This window comes from Argiope bruennichi, chromosome 6, assembly GCF_947563725.1.
Source record: "Argiope bruennichi chromosome 6, qqArgBrue1.1, whole genome shotgun sequence".
Lineage (NCBI taxonomy): Eukaryota > Metazoa > Arthropoda > Arachnida > Araneae > Araneidae > Argiope > Argiope bruennichi.
In genome coordinates, this window is record NC_079156.1 from 93271297 (window position 1) to 93297184 (window position 25888).

The following is a 25888-nucleotide window of genomic DNA, read 5'->3' on the forward strand; positions in this document are numbered from 1 at the left end:
AAAGTGATGGTGAAGTTGTACATGATGCATGATTTATATGCATATGACTTAATGGAAGAATTTGGAATTTCAGTCATAGTGCAATTGTTTACCAATAGCTTGAAATATGCCCTTTCCACAATGAAAATTTATTTGTTGCACCCTATTCTAACCTAATATGCTGTTCAGTTTGTTTGTGTGAAGTATATGAAGATGTAAAAAAAAAAATATGTTGATTTATTGCAATATTAAATGCACCAATGGATCATTTATGTTAACCTTAAAATAGTCTGCTTCTTTTTTGGTATCCCTGTTTGTTTTTTTGTTTTTTTCTAATATGTGGGACAGCAAAGCTTGTGAGAAGTATTAGGTGCCATTAAGAACTGGCCTGAAACCTGGTGATCCAAACATTTTGCATTAGCCTTTAATTGAAAGAAAGAACATTATATTTCCCTCTTTTGCTTGTAAAAGTGAGTCTCATGAAACAATTTTTTAAACTTTGCCCACTTGCAAAGACTATTTCAAGTATCTCATTTCATCATTTTTTAGCCTATCATTTGAAAAGGTAAAAGCAAGTATGTTTGATAGCCCATAGATTCTGCAGTTTATTAAAGATGAACATTTCATCAGAACAATGACAGAGTTTGAAAAGAATATTATTTGGCTTGTCAAATATTTTCATGGAAATACACAAGCACAGAATGATACCAAAATTCACCAACGTTTTTTGAAGAGTTTGGATGCCACATGAGTATCAAACTACACTTTTTTTATAGTCATTTTGCAGTCTTGAAAAATCTTGATGGTGCCAGTGACAAGCATGGTGTATGTGATTTCACCAAGATTTGAAGGCAATACAGGAACAGCATCAAGATAGATTGGATGTACAAATGATGATTGACTATAATTGGAGCATCAAATGAGAATATTTACTGATTGAATACTCCAGAAAAACCTAAAAGCATTTTTTTTTTTAAATTTTAATATACATAATGTTTGGGAGAAAAAAAAAACTCTACTATTTGTATGAACACAATATAACTCACAGAAACTATATATAAACTTTATATGAATGAAACTATTCTTTATAAACAGTATATCTGGTTTCCTTTTATGTTCACATTTTGTATGTCTTTTGGAATAAAAGGAGATACCCTGTAGCTTCAAAAATTGACATGATAGACAAAAACTACTTTTAATTTTGGACCCAGAAGCCAAAAAATTAATCAAAAACAAATCACAGATCTAACACGTTGAAATAAATTTCTATTATCCTGACTTATCTTTCCTTTAATAAAAATAATTACTACGAAATGTTGTATTACAATTTTTTCAACAGAAATAGATTTTGGTGCTGTTTTTTTAATTTGTGCTTTCAAATATTTCATTGAAAATAAAATATTTCTGTCTTATTTTAGAGAAAGCCATGGGTATAATGCAACATCATGATGCAATAACGTAAGATATTTTCTTTTGTTTTTTATCTGCCTTTATCCTCATGTATATATTTGTGTAGATTGATGGTTATATGATAAAAATGTCTTATTATAATGTGAAAACTAATAAACATTTTATTCATTAATTAAACATTTTTTCATTTTGTTAAATATATCTTTTACGTTGCCTTTTTGAAAAATTCTTCCATTAATTTAACAAAAATCCTTTTCTTTTGAAATCCATTTTAGTGGTACAGCAAAGCAACATGTTACAAATGATTATTATGAGACTCTAGCAGCTGCTATTGAATCGTGCCATGTAAGTATTACTGTTCTAAAATTACTCAGTCGTCATTATAACTAATAGAACTGTCACTGAAAAGGATGTGTATTGTTTCTGATTGTTTCAATTTGTTTTGTATTCATACATTAAAATATTTTTATTAAAAATGACTGAAAGAGAAATGTATAATTTTTCCCATGGTGCTTATAACTTTATGAATTCTTTCTTTTTTATTTATTTATTACATTGCTTTTTAGATTAAAAGAAACAAAAAAAAAATCCCATATTTTAGTTTAGCTAACCGTTATAAATGGTAGTATGACATTTTTTATTTTAAATTTTTAAAATTCCATTATTGTTAATTAGGAATAAAATTAATTAAATAAAATTTCCTTTTTAACTTAAAACATTAAAAACAAGTATTTCATGGCTTAAAGCTTAAGTTTATTAAATTTCTAATTTATTAGATTTTTTTAATTGATGTTTTGATGTTTTTAATGATAATGTTTTTATTTTTGCATTTTTTATAAATTGCCATGCCTGATAAAATTTATTTTTATCATTTATTTTTATTATTTTGTAACTATTTATGAAATAACAATTGTTTTATCACCAGTTAATAAAAGAGAGATTGGATAATTTAAATTATTTATATTCATCTCAATTTTATATTACTTTTTCTACCTTTTTACTTTGGTCTGTTATAGCATTTGGGTTGAAGACAATATATCTTCACTTAATTGTTCAATACTATTTGCCAAAAATTTATTCCTTTTCTGGTTCACATTGATTTTATATCCTTATGAGCAATTAATATGTTGATCACCTTGTTTCATCTTTTGTTACACATTTTATTTCCACCTTCCTTTTTGATTAATAATTTACTTCTATAGTAGTCCTTGAATAGCAACTTTTTATGCATTCATACAGACTGAGTTTTTTATTTTTTCTCCTGTTCATATGTTTAAACATTTTTTTCCCCTTTGCTTCAGCTTTCTATCAATTTTTACTTATTGTTATATTTTTATTTGAATTTTCTCTCTTCTTTGTATATTGTTTAATGTGTGTTTGTATGTGTTACTCTATCTACTTGAATAAATATTCGTTACACATTTTTTAAATTGATTTATGCCTTTAATGTTATTCAATTTTTTTACTCCAATTCCAGGATATTGTTAATGAAGCATATGAAAAATTGTTACCTAAAAATAAATCTGCATCACCATTAAAGCAATATTTCTGCAACTATTTGAATATAAGTCAGTGCTCCAATACTGAAACAGATTCACCGGTTAGTATTTGAATTATTATTTCTTTATATTATAATCATCACTTTTTAAACTTTCTTCCCACTCTAAACTGAACTGCAAGAATGTTTACATCATATGCATCTATTTAGTTGTACTTACTATTATTAAAAGCAAATTAAGGAAACTATCTTGATTTAAAACATATAATTAAAATTAATTATGAATACATTAAGTTATTATTATTGTCATTTATCAACAATTAATACTTTATTTGATTATATTGTTATTAATATTTATTTGATTATCTATGCTTTGATCTCAAAAGTCTTTCCAGTCATAAGGAGACTCATATAGGATAAAATTAATGATTTGCTCTGAGCCATTTGTTAACATTTTAAAATCTCTCATGCACACATATATTTATATACTTTTTGGAAACAAAAATTTATAATACCTACTTGCAAATATTGAACAAATTTGTGAGGTTCTTAAATAAAATCTCTAAAATAAAAACAGAAAAAAAATTATATCATAATAGAAAATATGCTTTTAATTTTTGATGGCTGTCCTTTATTACATGATTTATTGTATGTATTGTATTCAGTATGAAAATGTAACTTCAGTGATGGATTGCTGTAAAGTATCCATATTCTGCTTTGTTTGATGCTTTATTTATTTTATGTCTAATTATTAAACATGAGTAGTGCATTATATTAATACAATCTTAAATATAAATTGTAACAAAAAAACATTTTTTTATGCATCGAGAAGTTAATTATTATCATGCAGTTAATAATTATTTGTTATTTAGGAAGTAAAATTGATTACAATTCTTTGAAGAGGATAAAAAAAAATAGCTTAGAAAGATGAAGAAATAACTGCTAGTTTCTTTGTATTGCTCACAGTATGAGTTACCATAATTGAGATTTTTTTTCATTATAATTTAAAATAAAATCTTTTTCATTATATATAATTTATAATGTAGTAAAACATCAGGGGTTAAGTCCAGGGCTGCCCTAAAGCAAAGTATTGGCATGGTGGCACCTCTTGCATGTGATATGATTGTAATGACTAATTAATGAATGAAAGTTTCACTTTTGCTTACTTGGTCATGCCATCCATTGTTGCCAAAATTTAATTTATAACCACATATTATAGTTTTAATTAATATAATGACTATATTCAAATAAAATCAGGTTAAAAATATTTCAATTATTGTTTGGTCCCATATGTCACGATTAAAGATAAAGTATTCTTCAAAGTCAGAAAAATATGTTACGTTTTTTTTTAATTATGGTTTGGCATACACCTCTTGTATCCAGGTCTTGGAGAATTTTTCCTTCTTTCCAGATCTCCTTCCCCCCATATTCTTACAGTTTATTTAGAATATGATTGCTTTTTTTATTCTTCAGTGTCTATTCAGTTTTATTCTTTTTATTCTCAGTTAAAATTATGATTGTTTTCTGATTCAGCTATGGCAATATTGTAGTTGTTATTTGTTTGGGGAGTTATTTTTCATTATATGTATGATCTGCAGTTAGTCTTAATGTTTAATAATAATTTTGCTTCTCTTCGATTCTACAGTTAGCCAGTTTATTGAATAACTTAAAAAGCACATTATCTGAGCTTAAAGGAAAATAGCTGCACTTTTTTTTATGTAACTAAAACAAGATTTAATGCCCCATAGAATGAGCCTTAGATACAATTTTCTTTATAGAATTTTAGAAAAATTTACATACAGACATGAATGAATATATTTTCAGTTAGGTTTCAAAAAGCAAAAGGCTAAACTCTACTCCGAAGATGTATAAACTATTCAAAAAAATATTTAGATTAATCTGGTTACATTTCTCTAGCAATGCTTTGTAATAGAAAAACATTAATAGGATATTTTGCCAAAACTATTAGTTGCATGATTACTGGCATATACAGAAGCATGTTAAAGTGCGAGATTAGTTGTGTACGTATTATGGAATCATTATCAGCATATTTAAAAAAAGCTAAAACTATGATATATTAAAACAAACCAAGGAATGGTAGTTTTCTATTTATAGCAAAAAGAGGCCTAACTAAATATCTGGCCTTTTGTTTTAACATTAAAACTTTTTATAGTTTATAGTAATGATTGAATGCATTTAGATCCATTTTGTAGATAAAATTAATAAAAAAGAGGTACTTCATTTAGCAAATGTAATTAAAATGTGTAGTATGTTGCCCAGAGGCTGAACATATAAAAATTATGCTGAAAAATTGCTTTCCGGTTTTCTACTTGCTTATCATATTTTCACTATAATCATCATAAAATGTTAATGCAAATAGTTTATACTATTTTATTATTTTGTTTAATTCCTTTAATATGTTTATTTTAGGTTGCCATAAATATTTATAATCCTCTTGCTTGGAATGTAACAAATTATATCCGTGTACCAGTATCTGGGAAAGCATACAAAGTGGTAGATTATAATGGAAATTCTGTGGATGCTCAGGTAATATTTTAGCTTCTGCTAAATTTTTCACATTTTATTATTGTTTAGAAATTTTGTGAAAAAAAAAAAGATTGGTGAGAATTTAAATTATTGTTTATTGTTTTTTAAATAATTTTATTGAAAAAAATTTATGAAATAATGAATTTATAGTATTTTTATAGCTAGCTCTGTTGCTGGTATAATGAACGTATTGTGTAATCCAATGTACTAGCCCAAATTATATTCCATATTAAGAATACCAATATATTCTTAATACTCCCAATTAATAATAAAATCTTCATTTTCTATTTATTATCACTGTGTTGTTACCTCTTTTAAAATATTTGTTAATATTCTTCCTTTTGCGTTTCATTTGAAATCAACATTTTTTTTTTTTTTTCATTCCCCTTTGCTTCTTTTTTGGGTGAAATAATTTTGATGTTTCATTAATTTTACATTGAACATTTTTTATAGTTCTTAGGTTGTTTTGTTCTAATTATAATATATGTTTAAAATTAGTTTTAGCGTATAATAAACTTTTGAAATATTTCTTATTATGAAGTGTCTTAATTAATGTCTAGCTTATTAATTAAACAATTTTGGTGGGAGCTGAAGTCAGAGATTGTTAATCTGCTTCTTTTTTTGGAGTTTTATTTTTCATTTATTGGTTAATTTGTGAATCTTGAAATTATTCAGTACTTTTACAACATTTGAGACTAAATAATTTATATTGGTATTTAGTTTTCAGTAGCTTTAAATAAATCAAGTATATAAAAATAACAAACACATGTCATTTTCCATTTATGGTTCCATATTATTCATTAGCAAAAATGCAATTCTTAAAAAAAAAAAAAAAAAAAAAAAGGAATAACAACAATAAAAAAAGGAGAATATCGACCAATAAGTTTATATTAATTTATTTTAATAGGAAACAATTATTGACATAAGTTGTCTGAGAATGTCCAATTAATCTGAAGTAAAGGAATTTCTTTTCATTCAAATAATACTTGTAATTTAAAATTTTTTGTTAGAGAGTATTCTGATTAAAAATTTATATCAAATTAAATTGTTTTTCCAAATTTATGCAAAAACTTTTTAAAGGACTGCCATATCTAGGGATGCAAATACCTTCTTGCTGTTACCTCAATTTTGTTTGTGAATTGGTCTATAAAATTATCTTTCATACAATAAAAATCATTGTTTCTATGCCAATCGTTTTATGCATACAATCTCCTAGGTATTTAATATAATAATGTTTATGGGCTAGGTGTTATTTCTTAGTTATTAACTGTATCGTATGCTATGAAGCATGCAAAATTCATGAAGACGCTCTCTAAAGTAGTTTGGCATGTTGCTATTTTTTTTTAGCAGGATGTACTTATTAAAAAAGGAATTTTCAAAATTTTAATTTGATTTTTAATTAAATAAAAATAAATTGAAACTGTAATATTTTTCTGCAATGAGTTTGGAATACATTATTGTTCAAAATATTTTTATATTACTCTGAAATTAAAAAAAAAAAAATCAGCAGTACCAATTTTATTTGTTTGTTGATTTTTTTTTCATTACCTTTAATTTTATAAGTTTTTGAAATCAGTTTTTAAAAACAGTTTTGGTTGTAATGTTTTCCCCATATATAACAATGTGTAACAAAATGGCAGGATTGTAAATAAACAGTATGAATTTTTATCTTTTAGGACATGTTAATCATAATAAGAACTATATATGACATGCTAAAGCATTAATGAGAAGAAGAAAAAGAGGATTTTATATATTATTGTGTGGTTACTAGGAGCATTTATAAATTATTAAATATATCCATTAATCAATTACCAACTGGTTTAATGTTATCTACTGAAATGGTACATTCTTTTCCAAGTATTCCTGTTTCTTGCATATTTGTTATTAAGATTTCATCCTTCAAAGGCAGTATAAAAATTTCTGCACATTATTCATAAATAAACTTTTTTAAAAATCTATCCCTCAACGTATTTAAAAAAATTTAATTTATAAAAAAAACTGTTATTAACATTACTTTTTAAATTTTATGATAATTTTACATATCTTTACTTATAGATTGTTCCATTACCATCACCAGTGTATAAAATTCCTGGTAGAAACTCTAAAGCTCAAGCAGAGATAGTTTTTCTAGCGAAATTACCAGCCCTTGGTCATGCAACATATTTGATGAGAAATTCCACATGTAAGTCACATTTTGTCAGATTTATTTCATTGTCATGTTTAATTACAGATAAGCTTTTGATGTTAATTACATGCAGTGTTGCCTCATTTTTATACTTTCCAAGGGATCGAAGAATAGCAATGGTGGGAGACCATTTGCATTTGTAAAAATAATTAACAAAAAAGAATTTAAACATTTAGCAAATGCACATTATTAATATTTTAAGATATTTTGTTCTTATTTTTAGTACTTTTCTCAAATAATTCTTCATCATGAATGACTTGTTAATATTACTCTGTAATTTTGCCTAGTCACTGACTGGGAAAAAAAGTCATTAAAATATTATTTAATTAATTAATTAATTTTTGAATTTTGTTATATTTCAGAATATAAGTGTAAAATAACGTTAAATACAATAAATGTTCTTTCTCTTCATTAAACATTTAAATTTTAATAATTAGTATTCATTTACAGTATAAATAAATATATATTCCAGACAAAAAACACAATTATTATATCCTACCAAAATATAACGTCCAAAAATGTATCTGTGTTTGCACCTTTTATCTCTTATGTTCTCAGTTTATCTTTCAAGTCCATGAAGATTTTGGAAAATATCCCCCCCCCCCCCTCCTCTTTATGCATATTTTAAAATTAATATGAGATTATCCAGAAAATATGTACAATTTTTTTTCTGGATAATCCTCATATAGTATTTTTTTATTTTGTATATATATATATCAGATGAAAAAATATTTATTAGAAAAAAACGATTTTGTTATAAACCCAAAGCTTCCTTCGCTGCTTTACTTAGCCCGACATTGAAACATTTGTCGTGTCTGGCTATGAGCTTCAAAATTCTTATGCCTTTCTATTATCTCTTTTGTTACCAGTTTATTAAGGCGGATAATCACTGCATACTCCTCTTTCAAAACTTATACTGTCCAAAAGCTCTTCCAGTTTTGGAAAAAGATGGGATTCACTATGAGCAAGGTCTGGACTGTAAGATGAATCACCAAAATTTTCCATCCGAATTGATCAATGATTCTTGATTTACATCAGCATTCAAGAAGAAGCACAAATCCTTTAGAAAGCATTTATCACATCTTGTTTTGCATGACTCTTCACAGTTTTCTTAGAGTCTCGCATCAAGAATTTGCATTAATCATAGTGCCTTTTAGCATGAAACTTGCCAAATCTTTTGTTTGAATGCAGTGATTACATAGCTTAATGAATTAGTAGAAGAAGAGTATGACATGGGAATTCTGAAGTTCATGACCAAATATGACAAATGTTTAAATGTAGTAGGTGATTATGTAAAGAAGTGAAGGAAGCTTCAAGTACATAATAGAATTACTTTTTCCAATAATTATTGTGTTTTTTATTTTGTTTAACTAAATGGTTTCTATTTCCTTTATGACCTCATATGACTGCTGAAATATAATGCCATTTTACCATGAAAATTTTTCTACCCAAATTGCTTGGTGAAAAAACAGGAATATTTCAGTTTCATAAATACAAACTTGAAGATTTTGAATATTGTGATCTTAGGAAATCTAAGAGGGTGGTTCAGCAATATTATATATATATATATGATGGGAATGTAAATGCAGGATAAAGTTGTATTTAATGTAGGTGCAAAGTTTATTATAAATGTTTTTTTTTTTTTTAGCTCAATCTACTAAAAATAAACAAGCCAGTGCAATCAAACAAAAGGCCGAAGGTGACTGGATTTTAAAGAATAAAGTAAGTATTTGTTTCTTATTATTTTAAAAGTCAAGCTAGTGAAAGAACTGTTGTAACAGTGCTGTAATTAATTACTTGCTTCTTTAAACATTTATGTATTTTAAATGTATATTATTAGAAGCATTGGTTTTTAGTTATATATTTATGTGATTTTGCTTTCTAGCAAGATATTTTAAATTCTGGCATTTTTGTAATATTCTTTTTCTTTTACCTTAATTGAAAAAACTTAAAAGAAAATTTTTATTTTTAACTATGATTAATATCATTTCTATTTGAAACTAATTCTCTTTGTAATTAAAATTTAAAGTTATTAAAATTTTCAGTTTCTTAGATTTCTCATCCTTTTAAAAAAAATATTTTCACTAACGAATTATGCTTTAATATTTTTATGATAGAAAATCTTAGGGATGTGAATGTATTGCAAAAGTTATGCTTAAGATTAACTATTATTATTTGAAAGTTAAACTCTACTATTGTAATTTAAAATTCAATTCAAAACACCTGCATTTACAATAAATAAATTCCCTTATTAAGGATCCTCAACTTGCAGTTCTTTTGAAGTTAGTAAGCAAAATATGCATAACAAAATAAAATATAAAATTTAAGAAAAAAATGGCTCTACAATATTTTATAATGCTTGTGCTCATAATTATTATTTAGCTCTATGTTCTTTGTTTTGATGATAAAAATAAATTGATCTCCAAATTTTACATTTTTTCAAGTATATATATTAATTTTATTATTCATAAAAGTGCAATCTATTATGAAATAGTGCCATATAGTTTGACAAAAAAAAAAAGTTAATGATTTAAGCGAAGATTTTTTAGAAGATAATTTAAAGAATTTTCATAGTAAGTTATTTTTTCTTTAGTGATTATGTTTTAATATAATTATTGTAAAATTGATATTAATTAATTGAATTGTGTTGTATATTTTTATAGTAGCTTTTAATAAAGGTAAAATAAATTTAAAAAATTAAAAATAGAAAACATTGTAAGTTTGATTTTCAATATGAGTACTTCTTAATTCAGATTTCTACTTTGCTTTGTAAGTTCTATTTTCGTTACTATAATTCTAAAAGGGCTAATTATGAGAAATAGGTTTCTGATTCCTGGCCTGTACTTTTTTGTTATCATAACAGAATTTGAAAAATATATTTTCAGTTTTTTAACTAGGATGAGAAATTTCTGAACTATACTGTTTTATTATATATGAAAATGATCTGTAACAATCGGTTTAATTGCCATGCAAAATTCTGTTATCAAAAAATGTCAAAATTCTTATCCCTGATATATCGTTATTCAAACAGAAATTCATTTGAAAATTAAAATGTTAATTTATTTAATTCAACTCATTTCAAATTATTCGCACATTCAATTCATTTTTTGATCCTAATGATTTGAAGTTTCAAAAACTGTAATAATCCTAATTTTTTTCCTTTTATTTTATGTGGATTTTTTAAAATTATTTTTTACATCCTCATTCATAGGAAAGAATCATTTAATTCAATTTGTATTATAAAACTTTATATTTACCCTAATGGGACTGAAATGATATTTCTGAAGTTAATTTTTTACTGCGACAAAATTAAGTTTTACTTGTTATTCTGTCTATATTAATAATTATCAATAACAATAAATTGCACTCACAATTTTTTTTTTTCCTTCTTCTAGTTTTTATCTGTTTATGTGGATAACAAGTCTGGATTATTAAAACAAATTCAGTTAACCGATGGTACTAATCTAACAGTTAATCAATCATTCTACTGGTATAAAGGAATGAATGGTGACAATTCGAATTTTGAAAAAAGAGCATCTGGTGCTTATATCTTCCGACCAAATGGCACAGAACCCATAGATTTAGGAAACAATGTCACTGTGACTTTTGTAAATGTAAGTACTATAAAATTTGTTCCTATGGGTTGGGTTGATGAAATGTGTTGCGGAGTTAATTGACTGTTTGGAAATCTTTGGAAACATGGCTTTCATGATATTCATTTATCTTTTTCTTTTTTTATAAGGAAGGAGTGTTTTTTTTGTATATTTGTTTATACATTATTAGTGACATTATATTTTAAATATTATGTTTATTAATTTATTATGTTTTAATATATTTTATTTTATTGTGGTATTCTCAATTGATTTCTATTTTCTAATCATCATTACACTTATTCACTTAAATGGGGTTATTGAAAGATATAATATCAGTAAATAATATTTTAGGTGTTGAATAACCTGCATATTAACTCATGATAAATTATTCAATTCAATCCATTGGAAAGAAAGAATAAATCTTTTAAACTAAAATATTTTTAAATTTGAATGGCCATTGTCAAGTAGTGTTACTTTAGCACTTAAGAGATGGATAAAAAAGTTATTAATATTTCAAAGTGATCTGATGCACTAATATTTCAGTTTGTATTTTTTTTTAAATTAAATGTTTTGTTTATTTAATATCGTATAAGTATTCATGAAACACCTGAAGCTGACTTAAGAATTTATTGCTCTGTAATAGAAATATGAATATCATGTTTCAAGTAATAAAATTAGTAAAGATAGTGGACAAAACTTACTCCTAGGCATATTTTTAAATAACATTTTGATTTTTGTATTTTTTTGTTGTAATTTTTCAGAAAACATTACTACACAAAAATAATTTTCTTATAGTATTATATTTTCAAAGTTTCATTGGTTCTCAGTAGATTTTTCATAAATTGTGTTTTTTTCCTTAAAAATTCTTGGTAACCCCGTGCTCCACTTCTTCATCTAAAGCTCTAATAGTTTATATGTTTAGAAGATTTAAAATTATTACCTATATTATTCCAAGAATAAAATGATAGAAATATGAATGAATGAATGGAAAACTGGGAGATCTGCTTTACATACATTTGAAAGTTGAATTTTACTGAATTCAGTAACTGAAGAATTTCAGTTCAATTCAGAATTTTTAGCTGAATAGAAGAAGATTTATATGTTGCCATCTGTTAATTGATTTTCTATTATTTTAAAATTAAAATTTGATTCACTTTCTTGCCCACAAATAAATGAGAATACTATAAATAATAATAAAAAGAATGATAAATATTATAAGAATAATATAAATAAGAATAAAAAGAATTGTTTGAATGTTTCTAAATATTCATATTGGTTTTAAGGGCTCCCTGGTTCAAGAAATTCATCAAGTATTCAATCCATGGTTAAGTCAAGTTATTCGACTATATGAAAATTCTGAAAATGTTGAATTTAGATGGATTGTTGGTCCCATACCTGTTGAGTGAGTTGTGCAATTCTTAGTTGAAATTTTTAATTTTAATATGAACTTTCTCTTATTCATGCTATATTTTAAAATGAATTCTAATTTATTGTGCATATTTTTAATCTTCTGAATTTCTGATTCTTTGTGCACTCTGCATCTATATTTCAATAAATTCAGTATAAAAGAAACACTAGAGCTAAAAAATTTAAAGGATATTTGAACATCTATTCTGGAACTCCAGAATTTAATAATGTTTCAGAGTTGATTTTATTTATCAAATTTGTTCTTAATGATACAGCAGCAATGATATGTAAATGAAAAATGCATTTTATTTTATCACAATGTGCGAGGATACAAATCAAGTAACTAAAGCAATTATTATTATTGTAAAGCAATTATATTATTGTAAAATATATTTAAATGTTTTAAAAATCAGAAAAAAATAATAAAGGAATTAGGCTGGTGTCACATAAAGGTATATAATATGTCGAATGATATAGTTTTCCTGCAGCATATCATGGTCCAAAATTTTGGGACAGAAATATATTAAAAATTCATTAATTTTTAATTAAGAATTGGTTATATTTGCTTAGCGAATGCTTATTGTCTACAAAATATTTACATTCGAAATTTGGGAGCTCTATGTCCTGCAGTCTGATGTGTAGAGTGTTTTGAAAGGTTTTGTCACCATGTATGTCACATATATGATTTATAGATAGTATAACAGCTTATAAACATTATCATTTTATTATGTAAATATAGCCCTAAATAAGCTGAAAATAATCTGCACAGAAACCTAAAGTTGCATTCTGGCATTATTTGGAATTTTGTTTTAGATTTGATTACAGGTTGAGATAACAAAAATTTATCTTATCAGCCTTTAATAAATTGGCTTTACAATTTTCAACAAACACATATATAAATATAGTATAATAATAAGTATATAGTATATTAAAAAATAAGAAAAAATTTTGCAACTTAATTTTTCAAGATTCTGAATTTTTGAAAAAAAAAAGTGTCCATAGATATAAAAGCATTAACAGGTTTGTATGGTAAGTGGAAGTAATTGAGATCCAATCGTATTAATCTTCAAATTTTAAGGCAAAATTCAACGAAGTTGGAATGTCTGAATTTATGGATATTTGAAAACACTTGAAAGTTAAAATGTGAAATTAATTCTATATTTCAAATTACTTATCAATTATTATCTCTGTGAAAGAAAATAAATCTCTTGTCAGGTCAACAATTACTGACATTTGGCTCACGTCAATTTTGAAAATAGTCACTATAAACAAAATATCCTTTGCAATCTTAAAAAAATAAAAAATGGTAGCAATGAAGAAATACCAAGTGTTAATTTGACACTCTTGGTATACAATCAAAACTTCATACTTTAATATTTTTGGTATCAAGATTTCAATGGGTTTTTTTGTTGTTGTTGTTGTTGTTGTGTCTGTACCATTGATTTGAATATTTTGAAAGTTTCTTTAACACATTTGCTGCCATGCTTCATGTTTATGATTTCGATCACTATGTAATAAGATGCTTACTTCTTTGCTATTTCTTAATTGTAGTAGAGAAAAGAATATCTAATTAGATAGTAGTTGTGCATCACAGGCGATTCACTTGGTAAACAAGGAAATATAAACTAAATAGAAGCATCTTCTACTTGCATCAAATTCTACTCTGAATGAGAACTTTTGCTGTTGCTTGAATATGGGTGATATAGCAATCAATGTGTTAAGCCATAATTTCATGTTAAATCATAAGTTTATCATAGATTTTTGTATCAATACTCTTTATGTTTATTTCTTTAAAAAGATCTCATATATTAAAAGTGACATTACTTAAATAATTGATTATTAAGAATGTTATTGATATGAATCTTTCTTTCTTTCTTTTCTTTTTTTTTTTTTTGCTAGCTAAATTAATGAGTAATTATTTGATAAAGCAATGATTCTTTTATTACAATATTATAAATTTTTAATGCATGATGGACTTTTATTATCTGATGATAATGTTATGTAATTTGAATTTTTTAAAAATAATCTGTTCAATTTTTTAGTGACGAAGTTGGAAAAGAAATAATTACCAGATTTGATACAGACTTGAAGAGTGAGGGAATTTTTTTCACAGATTCCAATGGCAGAGAAATATTACTTAGAAAGTAAGCAGTTTAAAGCATTTAACTAAGATTAAAAATGCATGTGTGCTTTTGGAATGGGATAAGCTTTGCTGGAAATTTTTTTTTTCCAAATAAGAGGCGATATTGAGGGAGGAAAGAACTAACTATTTTTATAATAATACTGTTATCAAATAGATTTTTTTTTTTGTCATTGCATATCAATTATTTCCAGAAATATTTTAGAATGACACTTTATAAATAAATAATTATTTTTATTCTTTGACAAATAACATGACATATGCTTTCTGATTCAAAGAGAAAAGAAGCAATTGAAGAATTCATTAAGTGTCTATCTTTCAAGTATGGATCAATTTTATCATTATTTTCTTTAAGGTTTTTATATCAGAGTGCATTTTTTTCCCCCTTCCCTGTCATCAAGAACATATATTCTGGACAGTTTATGCATATGATTTTTCTCTCATTAAAACTTTATATTAAATGATTAAATTTTTGAAGTTAATATTTTGCATACAAGATGGTATGTTAAACTCTAAAATAATTTTAAAAATATATTTACATAAGTTTTAAATGTAAGGTATTATTTTTATAAAATATCTGCATCAAAAGCTTATAAACATTTCAAGCTGATAACATTGCAGTGTTAGTTATAATTATATAGTTACTGCTATGAAATATTTAAACTTCTTATATCTTTATAAATAATACTGGTTATGATAATAAATTTTCTTAAGTGAACGTTTGGGAGCAACAGAAGCTGCACATCAATATTATGCCTTGCAATAAAAGGTTTGCAGTGTAATGATAATATAATCTATGTTGCTATTTATAGCACATTTAATTCTCCATCTGCATAGAAACAAGTTGTTATGTTAGAAAGAGGATAACATCAATTAAAATTTTAACTGTAAACTCTCAACTAAACAATGAATTTGGTTATAATCAGAAAAGTGTCTTTGAAAAGTAGTTCATTCATATTTACTTGAATACTGAATTTGTTGATTTTTCTCTCTAAAAATGTGATTTAGAATACCTTTATATAGGAGAAATTTCTTATTATAGGAGAAATTATCGCCCAACTTGGAAATTAAATGTCACTGAACCTGTGTCTGGAAACTATTATCCAGTGAACAGCAGAATCTACATTCGGGTATTCATTTTTGTTTCATCTTAAAAAAATCACCTTTAATTATTATTGAATTTATTGATGCATCTTCTATCAGTTTTAATGCTGTTATATATTAAAATATATGACTTAAATATTAAATAAAAATAGAAGGTTGGAAATTATTTATATTCCAGGACAGGAAACAAAAGTTGCAACTTACTGTACTAAACGATAGGTCTCAAGGTGGATCAAGCATAAAAGATGGTTCTGTGGAACTTATGGTTAGTACTTTTAATTTAGAAAATTAATTGGACCATTTTTTTGTTATATATCTTTTAACCCAATTCATTTCTTTTAAATAACCAATATATTAGATAGAATATCTCTGTGTGTTTTTTGAATGGTAAAATATAGTGTACAATTCTTTTTAAGACATTCCGAAAATACATTGTTTTCTGGCAATATTTTCAATTTGTGTTCATTATATTTAAATTTGTGATTACTCTGATAATATATACAGGATTTGAAATTGCCTAGTCTTTTTAATGGAATGCCAAATGAAATTTTTCTTCCTTCTTTTACATGTTTAGAACAGCAGTATCTGGTATGCAAATATTATAAAATGTCTAAAATATTTTTCCTTTTGAAATCTTTTTGAAGGTAAAAGAAAATAATTAATCACTGTCCCAAAAATCAGAACACTGAATAAGAACAAGAAATCGTAATTAATTAATTTAATGATAAATAAAATTGTTTGATTTATATAATAATCTAACAAAATTTAAATAATAAAATAGCTTTATCTTTTAAAATATAATAAATAGCTTTAGCGTGAATAAATAGCTTTATCTTTTAGATTACAGAATTCCAAAAGATTTGCATGTTATATTCTTTTCATACTTATTATTCACCAATCACATTAAGTTAATATTACAGAAATACATTTATGTGCAAATTTAGACTGCCCTCACTTTCTTTTTTTTTTTTTTTTTTTTTTTTGCAGAGTTAATGTCTTTTGCAATCTGCATATGAAATTTCATTTCATTTATTAGCTTTTCTACAGATATCTCCATACAGGGAAATTCATTTTATAACCATCCTATATATGTGACAAGCATTGCAGAATCTGAGCTGAACCTATTGTTTATATTGCACCAAGGATGCTGACATTTGCATGCTGTTAACTTTTTTAACATTCCTCTTTTACCTTATTGTAACTCTGAGGAGACAGATTATTAAGAGTCTGCTGAATTTATTGATAAATATATCAATAATTGATGATAACGATACAATTCAAAGCAAACTTATAAATGTTAAAGTTAATATTACAAATATTTAAGTTAATATTATATTTTTATATATCTTGATTGTTTGTTGATCATTTTTTAAATTTGGTTTTAAACTGAAATATTTACCAATTTTAGTAGAATGAAAAAAAATTGAACAAGTATTTCATTTATTACATTTGATTGAACTTTTGAATTCTTTTAATATGTGCCTTTTAATAATTGTCTACTATTTTATTTTGTAGCTATCATTAAAATTGTACATAATATACATTCATATTATTTTCTTGAATCATGTAATTAATTTTTAAACCTTTAGATATAAGCATATACTTTAACTTGGAAAAATGCTCTAAATGATATGAAGAATTAATATTTTGTTATTTGAATTGATGAATATATTGTTGAAAAAATTACAGAATTAAAATTTGTATACAGTCTTTTAATGCTATTTGTCATATTTAATAAAATATTCTAAACTTTAATTAATTAAATTAAAAAAGTATTTTATTCTTTTTAGACTAAAATTTACCAACATAGGAAACTTTGAATGTAATTATTTTGCATTTTAAAGGCTGTTTTGAGGGAGATACATAATTAAATACATAAAGCTTCCTTGATGCAAAATAATGATACTCAAAGCTTTATAACAGAGCCAATTTTAATCACATGAGAACCTTTTTATTTAGAATGTTAGTAAATCAGAAAAAATATATATATAATTTTACTGAATAAGATTGATAGAAATGAGGCCAAAGTAGATTTTGTAATTTTTTTTAGCTGAAGTTTTATTCACACAAATAAAAATAAATATAATTCTTTTTATTATTTAAAACATTTTACCAATCTATTTCTATCTCTTATGGTTTTGAAATCAGCTGTTTGAATCAGCTCACAGTTAGAGTGGACATCGTGTATACACAGACTAAAGTGTATAATGTCATGCATTTAGTAAGGAATATTTTGTGATATACTGTTAATTAAATATTTTGAGTATATTTACAGATTCATAGACGTTTATTGCATGACGATGCTTTTGGAGTGGGTGAACCCTTGAATGAAACGGGCATCAGTGGCCGTGGCTTGGTGATCACTGGTTCCCATTTCTTGATTGTAAGCAACATAAGTAAAGCAGCATCTAAGCACAGGCCTCTTGCACAGAAGCTGTTTATGCAACCTCAGTTAAGTTTTGCATCATACAATTCATCGGAGACAGATTACTTCAAATCTTTTAATGTATTTGTGAGTGTTTTTTTTTCTGTTTGTTTGTTGTTGTTGTCAAATTTGGTTTTATCTTCAAATATTTTCTACGTTTTTCTACCAACTTTCTCTCTAGTTGAGATTTGCACAGTCTGAAATATTAATATCTGATGAGATGTAACCTAAAGTCTCAGCTTTATTTAGACCTGGTGTTATAATATGCTAGGTGATAAGAATTTAAATAATAAATAAAAAATTGTTTAATATATTAAATATACATAAAATATTCACGATTTATCTTATAAAAAGTTTTATGATTAATAAAGGAGTTATGAAAGTTAATTTTTATAACTTTAAGTAAGCAATCTCTTGAAAAATTTATTGAGGAAAAAAAAGTAATTGATTTAAAATGTTGTCTGTTAATCGAGTTTTCGTTTATCCAAAGTGAATGTGGTCCACATTAACTCGAATAATCGAATTTTTCCTCTAATTGCTTTAATCAGATGTTTTCTTCATTTTTTTTTTATTTCTTCTTTACTTGCATTATTCTGTTTTCCATATTCTGAAAGGCATACTCTCAAATTATTATATTCTTAAAACTTCTTTTTTTTTTTTACCTCTTTAGTGCTACGGATTGAAAGACTTTACTTTTAACTCCTATGAGTTCTACTGTTGAACATTTGAAAGTTTTATAAACCATTGCATCTAATATCCTATTTAAGTTTTTCCAAGTCAAAAACGTGAAACGAAACTCAGCCACTCATACAAGTCAATATTGCATTGAATACTTTTTTTCAGAAAAAATAATCAGAAAGGTTTTTAATAATAATTGTTAGAATTCAATTAAATTTAAAAGTATTATATGTGATTAAACATCAGCATTAAAATAAATAAAGCATATTGTGTCTTATAAAAATGTAATAGATATTTTAGCTTTTTCTTTATGCGCATTGAATTGATAAAATTGTCTGCAATTTTTTCTAGTCTCCAGGACTGAAGACTACTCTACCACCCAATGTGCATCTCTTAACACTGGAACCTTGGAAGAGAGGCACAGTATTAATACGTCTGGAACACATGTATGAATTTAATGAAGATAGTACTTTAAGTTTAGCTGTTGATGTCTCTCTTAAGGTAATATCTCTTCATTGTTTTCTTTTTGATTTAATTTTGCTAGAATTTTAAGAACTATCTTGCATTACATATAGACATAAGTTTCAAGTTAGAAGGTTTTCTAAATCACATGTAGAATTATATTTTATATTGTTTGAGTTCAATTTTTTAAAAATAATTCCGAAATTTAAATTTTTTACACAAACTTTCAATCCTATTAGACATATTTAGTAAAACATTTTCTAAACAATTACATTGTTCTGCTTCTAAAAAGGGCTTAAGTCATCCTGAAGTTTGAAATTTCATCATTTTAGACCAATTAACAGTTTTGAAGAAGTGCCATGAATTAATTAGTAGATTTCCGTGGTAATTGAAATAGTCTAAAATCATTGGTAATAGGGATTGCAGTGACTCTTAACAGTTTGAAAAGGAGCTATTGTCCACGATCAGAGTGGACACCTTGTATATTTAATCTGTCAGATCAAAATATCCTCTATATTGCAGTGACATTGAATAAAGGGTTTGGTCTCTTGTTTCATTCTCATATGATCATGGTTTAATACTACAAATTCTATCCTAAAATGCTACTAACATATCTTTAATTATTCTTTAAATACTAAGTCAAGTTAAACATGTCTGTTGCTGTCATCATATGGAAACAATATATAAAACCGACAGGATTATTTTTCTGTCTTCCAGTGTGGTGGATGTGTCTTGTGGATTAAAACAATGCAGTACTTTTATTTTCTCCTCTTAAAAGTCTGCATCCCTAGTTCGTATCACTGGGAAAAAATGGGAAAGCAAGCCTTAAAAGGTTACAATAAGTCCGCAAGAGCTTGTCCTTTTTCCCCCTCTCCGACTTTTGAGTGTTGTTACTCAATATGCAGCGTTTTGTATTTTATAAAGTCTTATCTTTTTGACCAATGGCATTCACATACTTGCAGATAAACTAGTAGACAGATAATCACCTCTTTGTCAGATTTGTTAGTAATTTCACAAACCTTTTTTGAGTCCAGTAGCGGATAACAGAACTGGATTATAAAAATGGCCAAGGTTGCTTGGGATTTACCAAAGTGCCAAGGTTGAATCTTTTTTTTTTTTTAGTACTATTTCTGTATGTTTTAGAATGTAAAACTGATAATTTGACATATAGTTATGTCATTAATTTTTTCATTCTTTTAAATGTGCATATAGTTTTATTATTTAATAACAGTGAGTAAAAATGCATTTTTTTGTTATTTATTTCAAGGACTTGTTTAAGGAATTCAATGTGACTAGCATTAGAGAAACCACTCTTAGTGCCAACCAGTACTTGGAGGAGGCCAAACGATTGTGCTGGAAGATAGAAGGAGCTAAAAATGTGTGTGACAAATCGGCTGCTCGAGGTAATGTTTTGAAATTTAACTTCCTTTTATCAATAAATAAATAAAGTTTTGTGTAATTGCCTTATACATATTCTTTAATCTGTTTATGTCAAAAAATTTTTTTATTTTGGTTATTCTAATAAAAATGAATTATTTTAACTATGTGCTTTTATTTTTCATGCATTCAGTCCAAATAGATAACAGAATTGAATTTTATTTTTTTATCGCTTAAATAAAAAGCTATTTTTATTATTTATTTTAATTAATAATCAATTTTTTTAAAAATAATTAATGCTGATTAGATACTTTGTTTTGAAATAAATCTTTTGAAGTTGTAAAATATGACCGCTTTCAAAATCATGTTTGAAAAAAAAAAGCAAATTTGAAATAATTTTAATTGAACTGTGAGATTTCAATACTGAGATTTGGCTTAACTCAAACATTTTCTGCAAAAATTAACTTATCAAAAAGTGTGCTTTAAAATAATGCAATTTTGTGAAATAACCATTTTTTTTCCCCCTTGAATTTCCTCGTAAACACATAATTGATACTTTATATTGTAGAAATAATCTTCAGGGTAAAAATTTAAATTGGTATTAGCATCTGGCAAAATACCAATGTAGGTATAAATAAACACTTATACAAAAGTAATTGTATTTTTTAAAAAATTGAATATAATACTTTTAATGTAATTCATTTTGTAAAATGTTGTAAGATTAAAAAAATATATATAAAACATCTATAATAATTTCATTATTAAGGAATATAATCATTTAATTGTCACCAAACATTTACTAAAACCTTCCTTATGTTTTATTATATTAGTGCACATAATTTAAAGAAATGATTAATTTAAATTATTTTTCCATGTCTGTAGCATACTATGTGTGGAAATATGTATGATTTTCAATTTTATTCATATATATTTTCTCACTTTGAGGTGGCAGCATCTTTTTCCTGAGAAAAATAAGACATTGAACCGCTTTTCCTTAGTGATTGTAAATCAGTCTTTTCCTCTTGTAAAAAGTTTTGAGAACCCACATATTTTGAATTTTAAACTTTTTTAGTTTTTAGATTTAAGGCTGATTGTTTATCATCGTAAATGTGAAATAATAATTGCATTTATAATCTTTATTACAGGATACAAAAAAGATCGCAGCCTTGATGATCTAATAGTCTACTTAGGACCGATGGAAATCCGTACATTTATTGCTCAAGTTACTTATTAAATGTTGAACTTTTCTTCGTTAGTTTGATTTTATAATACATACAAAATTTCCGTATTAAATTAAATGTTGTAAATGTAAATGTTTTTATTTTTTATTTTTGGTTTGTGATAATCTTCAAAAACCTACTTAATTTTTTTCTGTGTCTATTAACATATGTAAACAATTGAAAGAAAATTTTTGTTTTTGCTATTATTTTCTTTGCAAGGAAGTGCTTATTATCTAAGCATTTGAGAACAAATGACATTTTTAAAGTTTACAATAATCTGTGATAAATTCTGCATGTGCAATTTTGGTTTTGTTTACAAATTTTATTGTTCAAACATTTCTGTTATTTACATTTTTGAAATGATGTTACAGTTGTTTTTAAACCTTTTTTCTTTTACTGTTTTGAAATAAAAATTTCAAGAAAATATCTATTTTGATTTTTTTTTTTTTGGAGTGTGTTTCTTTTCCTAATTTTCTGTAACTTTATAGTATATTTTTAATATATTATTACGCAATTTACTAAAAACATCTATACTTAAATCTAGCTGGTATACTTTCGCAAAGTCCCTTTTAAATAATTCACTTTTTTGCATATGCGAAAAATTGCAATTTCAAATTATTAAAGCAAACATATCTTTGAAAATTTGGCATGACTTCAATCTCAAGAAATACTTAAAAAACAAATTGACACAAAAAAATATTTATTTTTCTGTTGGCAAATAACATTCTTGAAATGGATTCCAAGTACAGAATAATAACACAGAAGAAAAAATATTGTATCTATATGAAGTGAAAGTATACAGTAAAAGAAAGAGAGAAAGGGGGGAAAATAGATGTCCCATAGTAACCAGTACTAAATAGAATTGTAAATTGTTAACTTGTCAAAAAATAAAAATACAAATTGTCCAACTGACATAACACTCACAAAAAGAAAATACAAAAGCGAAGATGACTTTTAAAAAGCAAATGATTCACATGTATGTAAAAAGTTGCATTTAAAATCTATATACTTAAAATAACGAAATCCATGATTATAAAAGTCACAATCGCTATAGTAAAAAGAGCAAATACATACAAAAATAGTGTCAAAATAATTTATTCCAAAAAAAGCGTCGAACTTTTCTTAGTTTAACGAAGCTCGTGATTATTACTTTTAACCTCCAGGATTAGCATTTTCAACTGCTATTCTTCATCATCATCATTATCTTCTGCAGTTTGCTGGCCTTTGTAATGTTTGATGTTTGGAAGCAAATTTCATCATCGAAAAAATGTTCATCTTCATTGTTCCATCAGTCTTTGTGTTTCTTCTCTAATTCGTCGTATGATCCATCCCCTGTTCGTAACTTTCTCTGCTGTACACTTTCTTTACTTGCTGTCTTCAAGTCGTATGCTTGACCGATATACGCCATGCAGTCGATGAACAGTGTGGTGAAATTGTACTTGTATCCCAATTCACTGGTGGAATAATCCCATGGGAAGGTGTGATGGTAATTATGGAAGCCCTCCCCGATCGCCAGAGCTGACACCCATTTGGTTTCCACAGCGCTGATGTTCTTGTCATAAGGCTTGTTACCCCACATGTGGGCTGCGCTGTTGACGAACCACGTGAAGTGAAGGCATACAACATATCTTGTAAAACCGGCACCGAAGAAGCTCACCCACACGTTTTCTCCCCAGCAGTAATATGGAATGGCAGCTGGGATGATGAAACAGCTTAAGGCACAGAGAGGAACGTAAAATCTGTTTGGAAAAAAATGTCATAAATTAATATTGAAAAAAAAATCGAGAAGAGAATATTCCCCTTGTTGAATTATTATATTCAGATTTTATTCCAAGATATTTCTTTTTTGATTCATTCTAAATGTGAAGGCTTCATCAAACTCTCCAGATCGAATTCTTTGACGATTGTGATATTCTCTACGTTAATTCTCTTCAGAACAGGCTTGTCATATATGCATCCCCTACGACCATCTCTCACGGCCGGGCATACCACCCATACATCCCTGGAAGTTGATCTCTGGGGAGGGGTGATGTATATGTGCATTTTAAGCTGGAACGATTTTTAAAGGCCACTAGAGGGTTCCCTCTGTCCATTATTTTTGAAATAAACAGTTTTACTATCTTGACCTTCAGTCAGCCCATTTTCTGCCTTTTTTTTTTTTTTTTTTTTTGGTATTTTATTCATTACTTGTTGCGGGGAGGGGGGTGGAGGTAATGGTAATGTAAATAAACAGAGCTGTTTATATATCACATAATGGAAAAATTCTCGTGTTTCTAGTTTCACTCCGAATTTTATTTTTTATTTTATTTGTGCTACTATGCAGGGTCTGCTTGGGTTTTATCATCAGTTCTGTAGCATTTAAATGTACTTCCTCTTTTTTTCCCCCGGAATGTCTTGAATTTGTTATGGTAAGAAAATGTTATTTATCAGATGAAGAAAGTCTAGCATTAAGATTTAATTTGATTTAGTGGCGTTTTGTGGCGCAAAAACCATTTTTGATTATGCTGCACCAAACGTACGGTACGAATTAAAACCTTGTTTTGTAGACCTGGAGATGTTTTATTCATTTGGGAAAGACAATGTTTTAGTTCAAATAAAGTGAAATCTGTGTTGTACGGGGCATTTGAAGAAGCATTAAAATTAAGTTTTTGCTTTTCTGCTGCACTTTTGTAGTGTGAAAAAGGAGTAGAATAAATTACTGCTATTTGAGGTATGAGCTAATGCAGATGCAATACAATTAGCAATATCTTGTAGAGATATAACTGGAAGTCCATTATTGTACAATATTCTGATATTTGAAGATTTAAATATGCCACATGTTTTTTTTTTTTTTTTTTCACTCTTTCCCATAATTTTTTACTGGATATAGAGGAATGTATACTGCTGATATAATGTTCCCAAGATTCTCGTTTACTGCGCCGTTGTATCCTTCTTGAATCAGCCTTAGCTTGCTTATAATTGACCAAATTTGAAGTTGCTGGGCTGCGTCGAAATAGGTCCCAAGCTTTCCATTGTCTCGTATCATTCCACCAAACTTTCCTATGTTTTCTAAAATTATTTGAGATTTTAGGTATTGAATAATCGGCTGCGGCAATTAAGATATCGGTGATATTTTTAACTGCAGTATCTAAACTATTATTAATTACTAATTCTTTTTTTTATGTTTGCCATAGATTGAAATTTAAACCACTTTGCTACTTTAAAATTATATCTTGAAGTGTGATTGGCAGGTGGAGTTTGTCGTCTGCTATCAGATATAATCAAAGGAAAGTGATCGCTATTGCGTAAGTACTTGTCAACTTGTAAGGAAAAATAAGGCATGACTGCATATAGCAAGATCAACAGAGTGAAACGTTCTGGTCGGTTCATGAAAATAAGTGCATTGAGCGTTATTTAATAAACAGAGATTGAAAACATTTAAAAAAATTTCAATCTGTAAGCCTCGGGTATTAATATCTTCATTACCCCAGAGTGGACTGTGACCATTCATGTCACCTAGGATGATGAAAGGCTCAGGAAGTTGAGAAATGAGGTTATTAAGACTCGTCTGATCGACAGATGTGCTCGGTGGAAGATATAGGCTGCAAACTGTAAATAATGGGTGCATATGGATTTGAACAGCTATTGCTTGCAAAGGAGTATTTAAGGTTAATGGAGATGAAGGAAATGAATCTGAGGTCGGCAAGGCTACTCCTATCGAAGCTCTATTTCCCATTACACTTTTATGTACATGATTATAATATTTTAATTAAACTAAATCTCCTGAGTTTAGGTAAGTTTCTTGAAGTGCAATGATGGAAGGTTGATAAGTGTTAATAATGTCTTTTAGATCTGAAATCTTATTTTTAACGCCGCGGCAGTTC

The 25888-nt window shown here is 26.6% G+C and overlaps 2 protein-coding genes across 3 annotated transcripts in view; one reads left to right on the plus strand and one right to left on the minus strand.

Moving 5' to 3' along the window:
* Positions 1-22453, plus strand: part of LOC129971400 (lysosomal alpha-mannosidase-like) — a 35419-nt gene extending 12966 nt beyond the window's left edge. For both annotated transcript variants that reach the window (XM_056085137.1, XM_056085136.1), the window contains exons 11-25: positions 1398-1437; positions 1665-1734; positions 2867-2989; positions 5318-5434; positions 7490-7616; positions 9268-9341; positions 11015-11233; positions 12496-12614; positions 14662-14763; positions 15802-15889; positions 16042-16128; positions 18139-18375; positions 19318-19467; positions 20696-20831; positions 21951-22453. In XM_056085137.1, the coding sequence (XP_055941112.1) occupies positions 1398-1437; positions 1665-1734; positions 2867-2989; positions 5318-5434; positions 7490-7616; positions 9268-9341; positions 11015-11233; positions 12496-12614; positions 14662-14763; positions 15802-15889; positions 16042-16128; positions 18139-18375; positions 19318-19467; positions 20696-20831; positions 21951-22039 (1778 nt within the window). In that variant the 3' untranslated portion in view covers positions 22040-22453. The remainder of the gene's footprint in view (positions 1-1397; positions 1438-1664; positions 1735-2866; positions 2990-5317; positions 5435-7489; positions 7617-9267; positions 9342-11014; positions 11234-12495; positions 12615-14661; positions 14764-15801; positions 15890-16041; positions 16129-18138; positions 18376-19317; positions 19468-20695; positions 20832-21950) is intronic.
* A 255-nt stretch (positions 22454-22708) lies between these two features.
* Positions 22709-25888, minus strand: part of LOC129971821 (acyl-CoA desaturase-like) — a 61279-nt gene continuing 58099 nt past the window's right edge. The window contains exon 5 of the mRNA XM_056085797.1: positions 22709-23764. Within this exon, the coding sequence (XP_055941772.1) occupies positions 23314-23764 (451 nt within the window). The 3' untranslated portion in view covers positions 22709-23313. The remainder of the gene's footprint in view (positions 23765-25888) is intronic.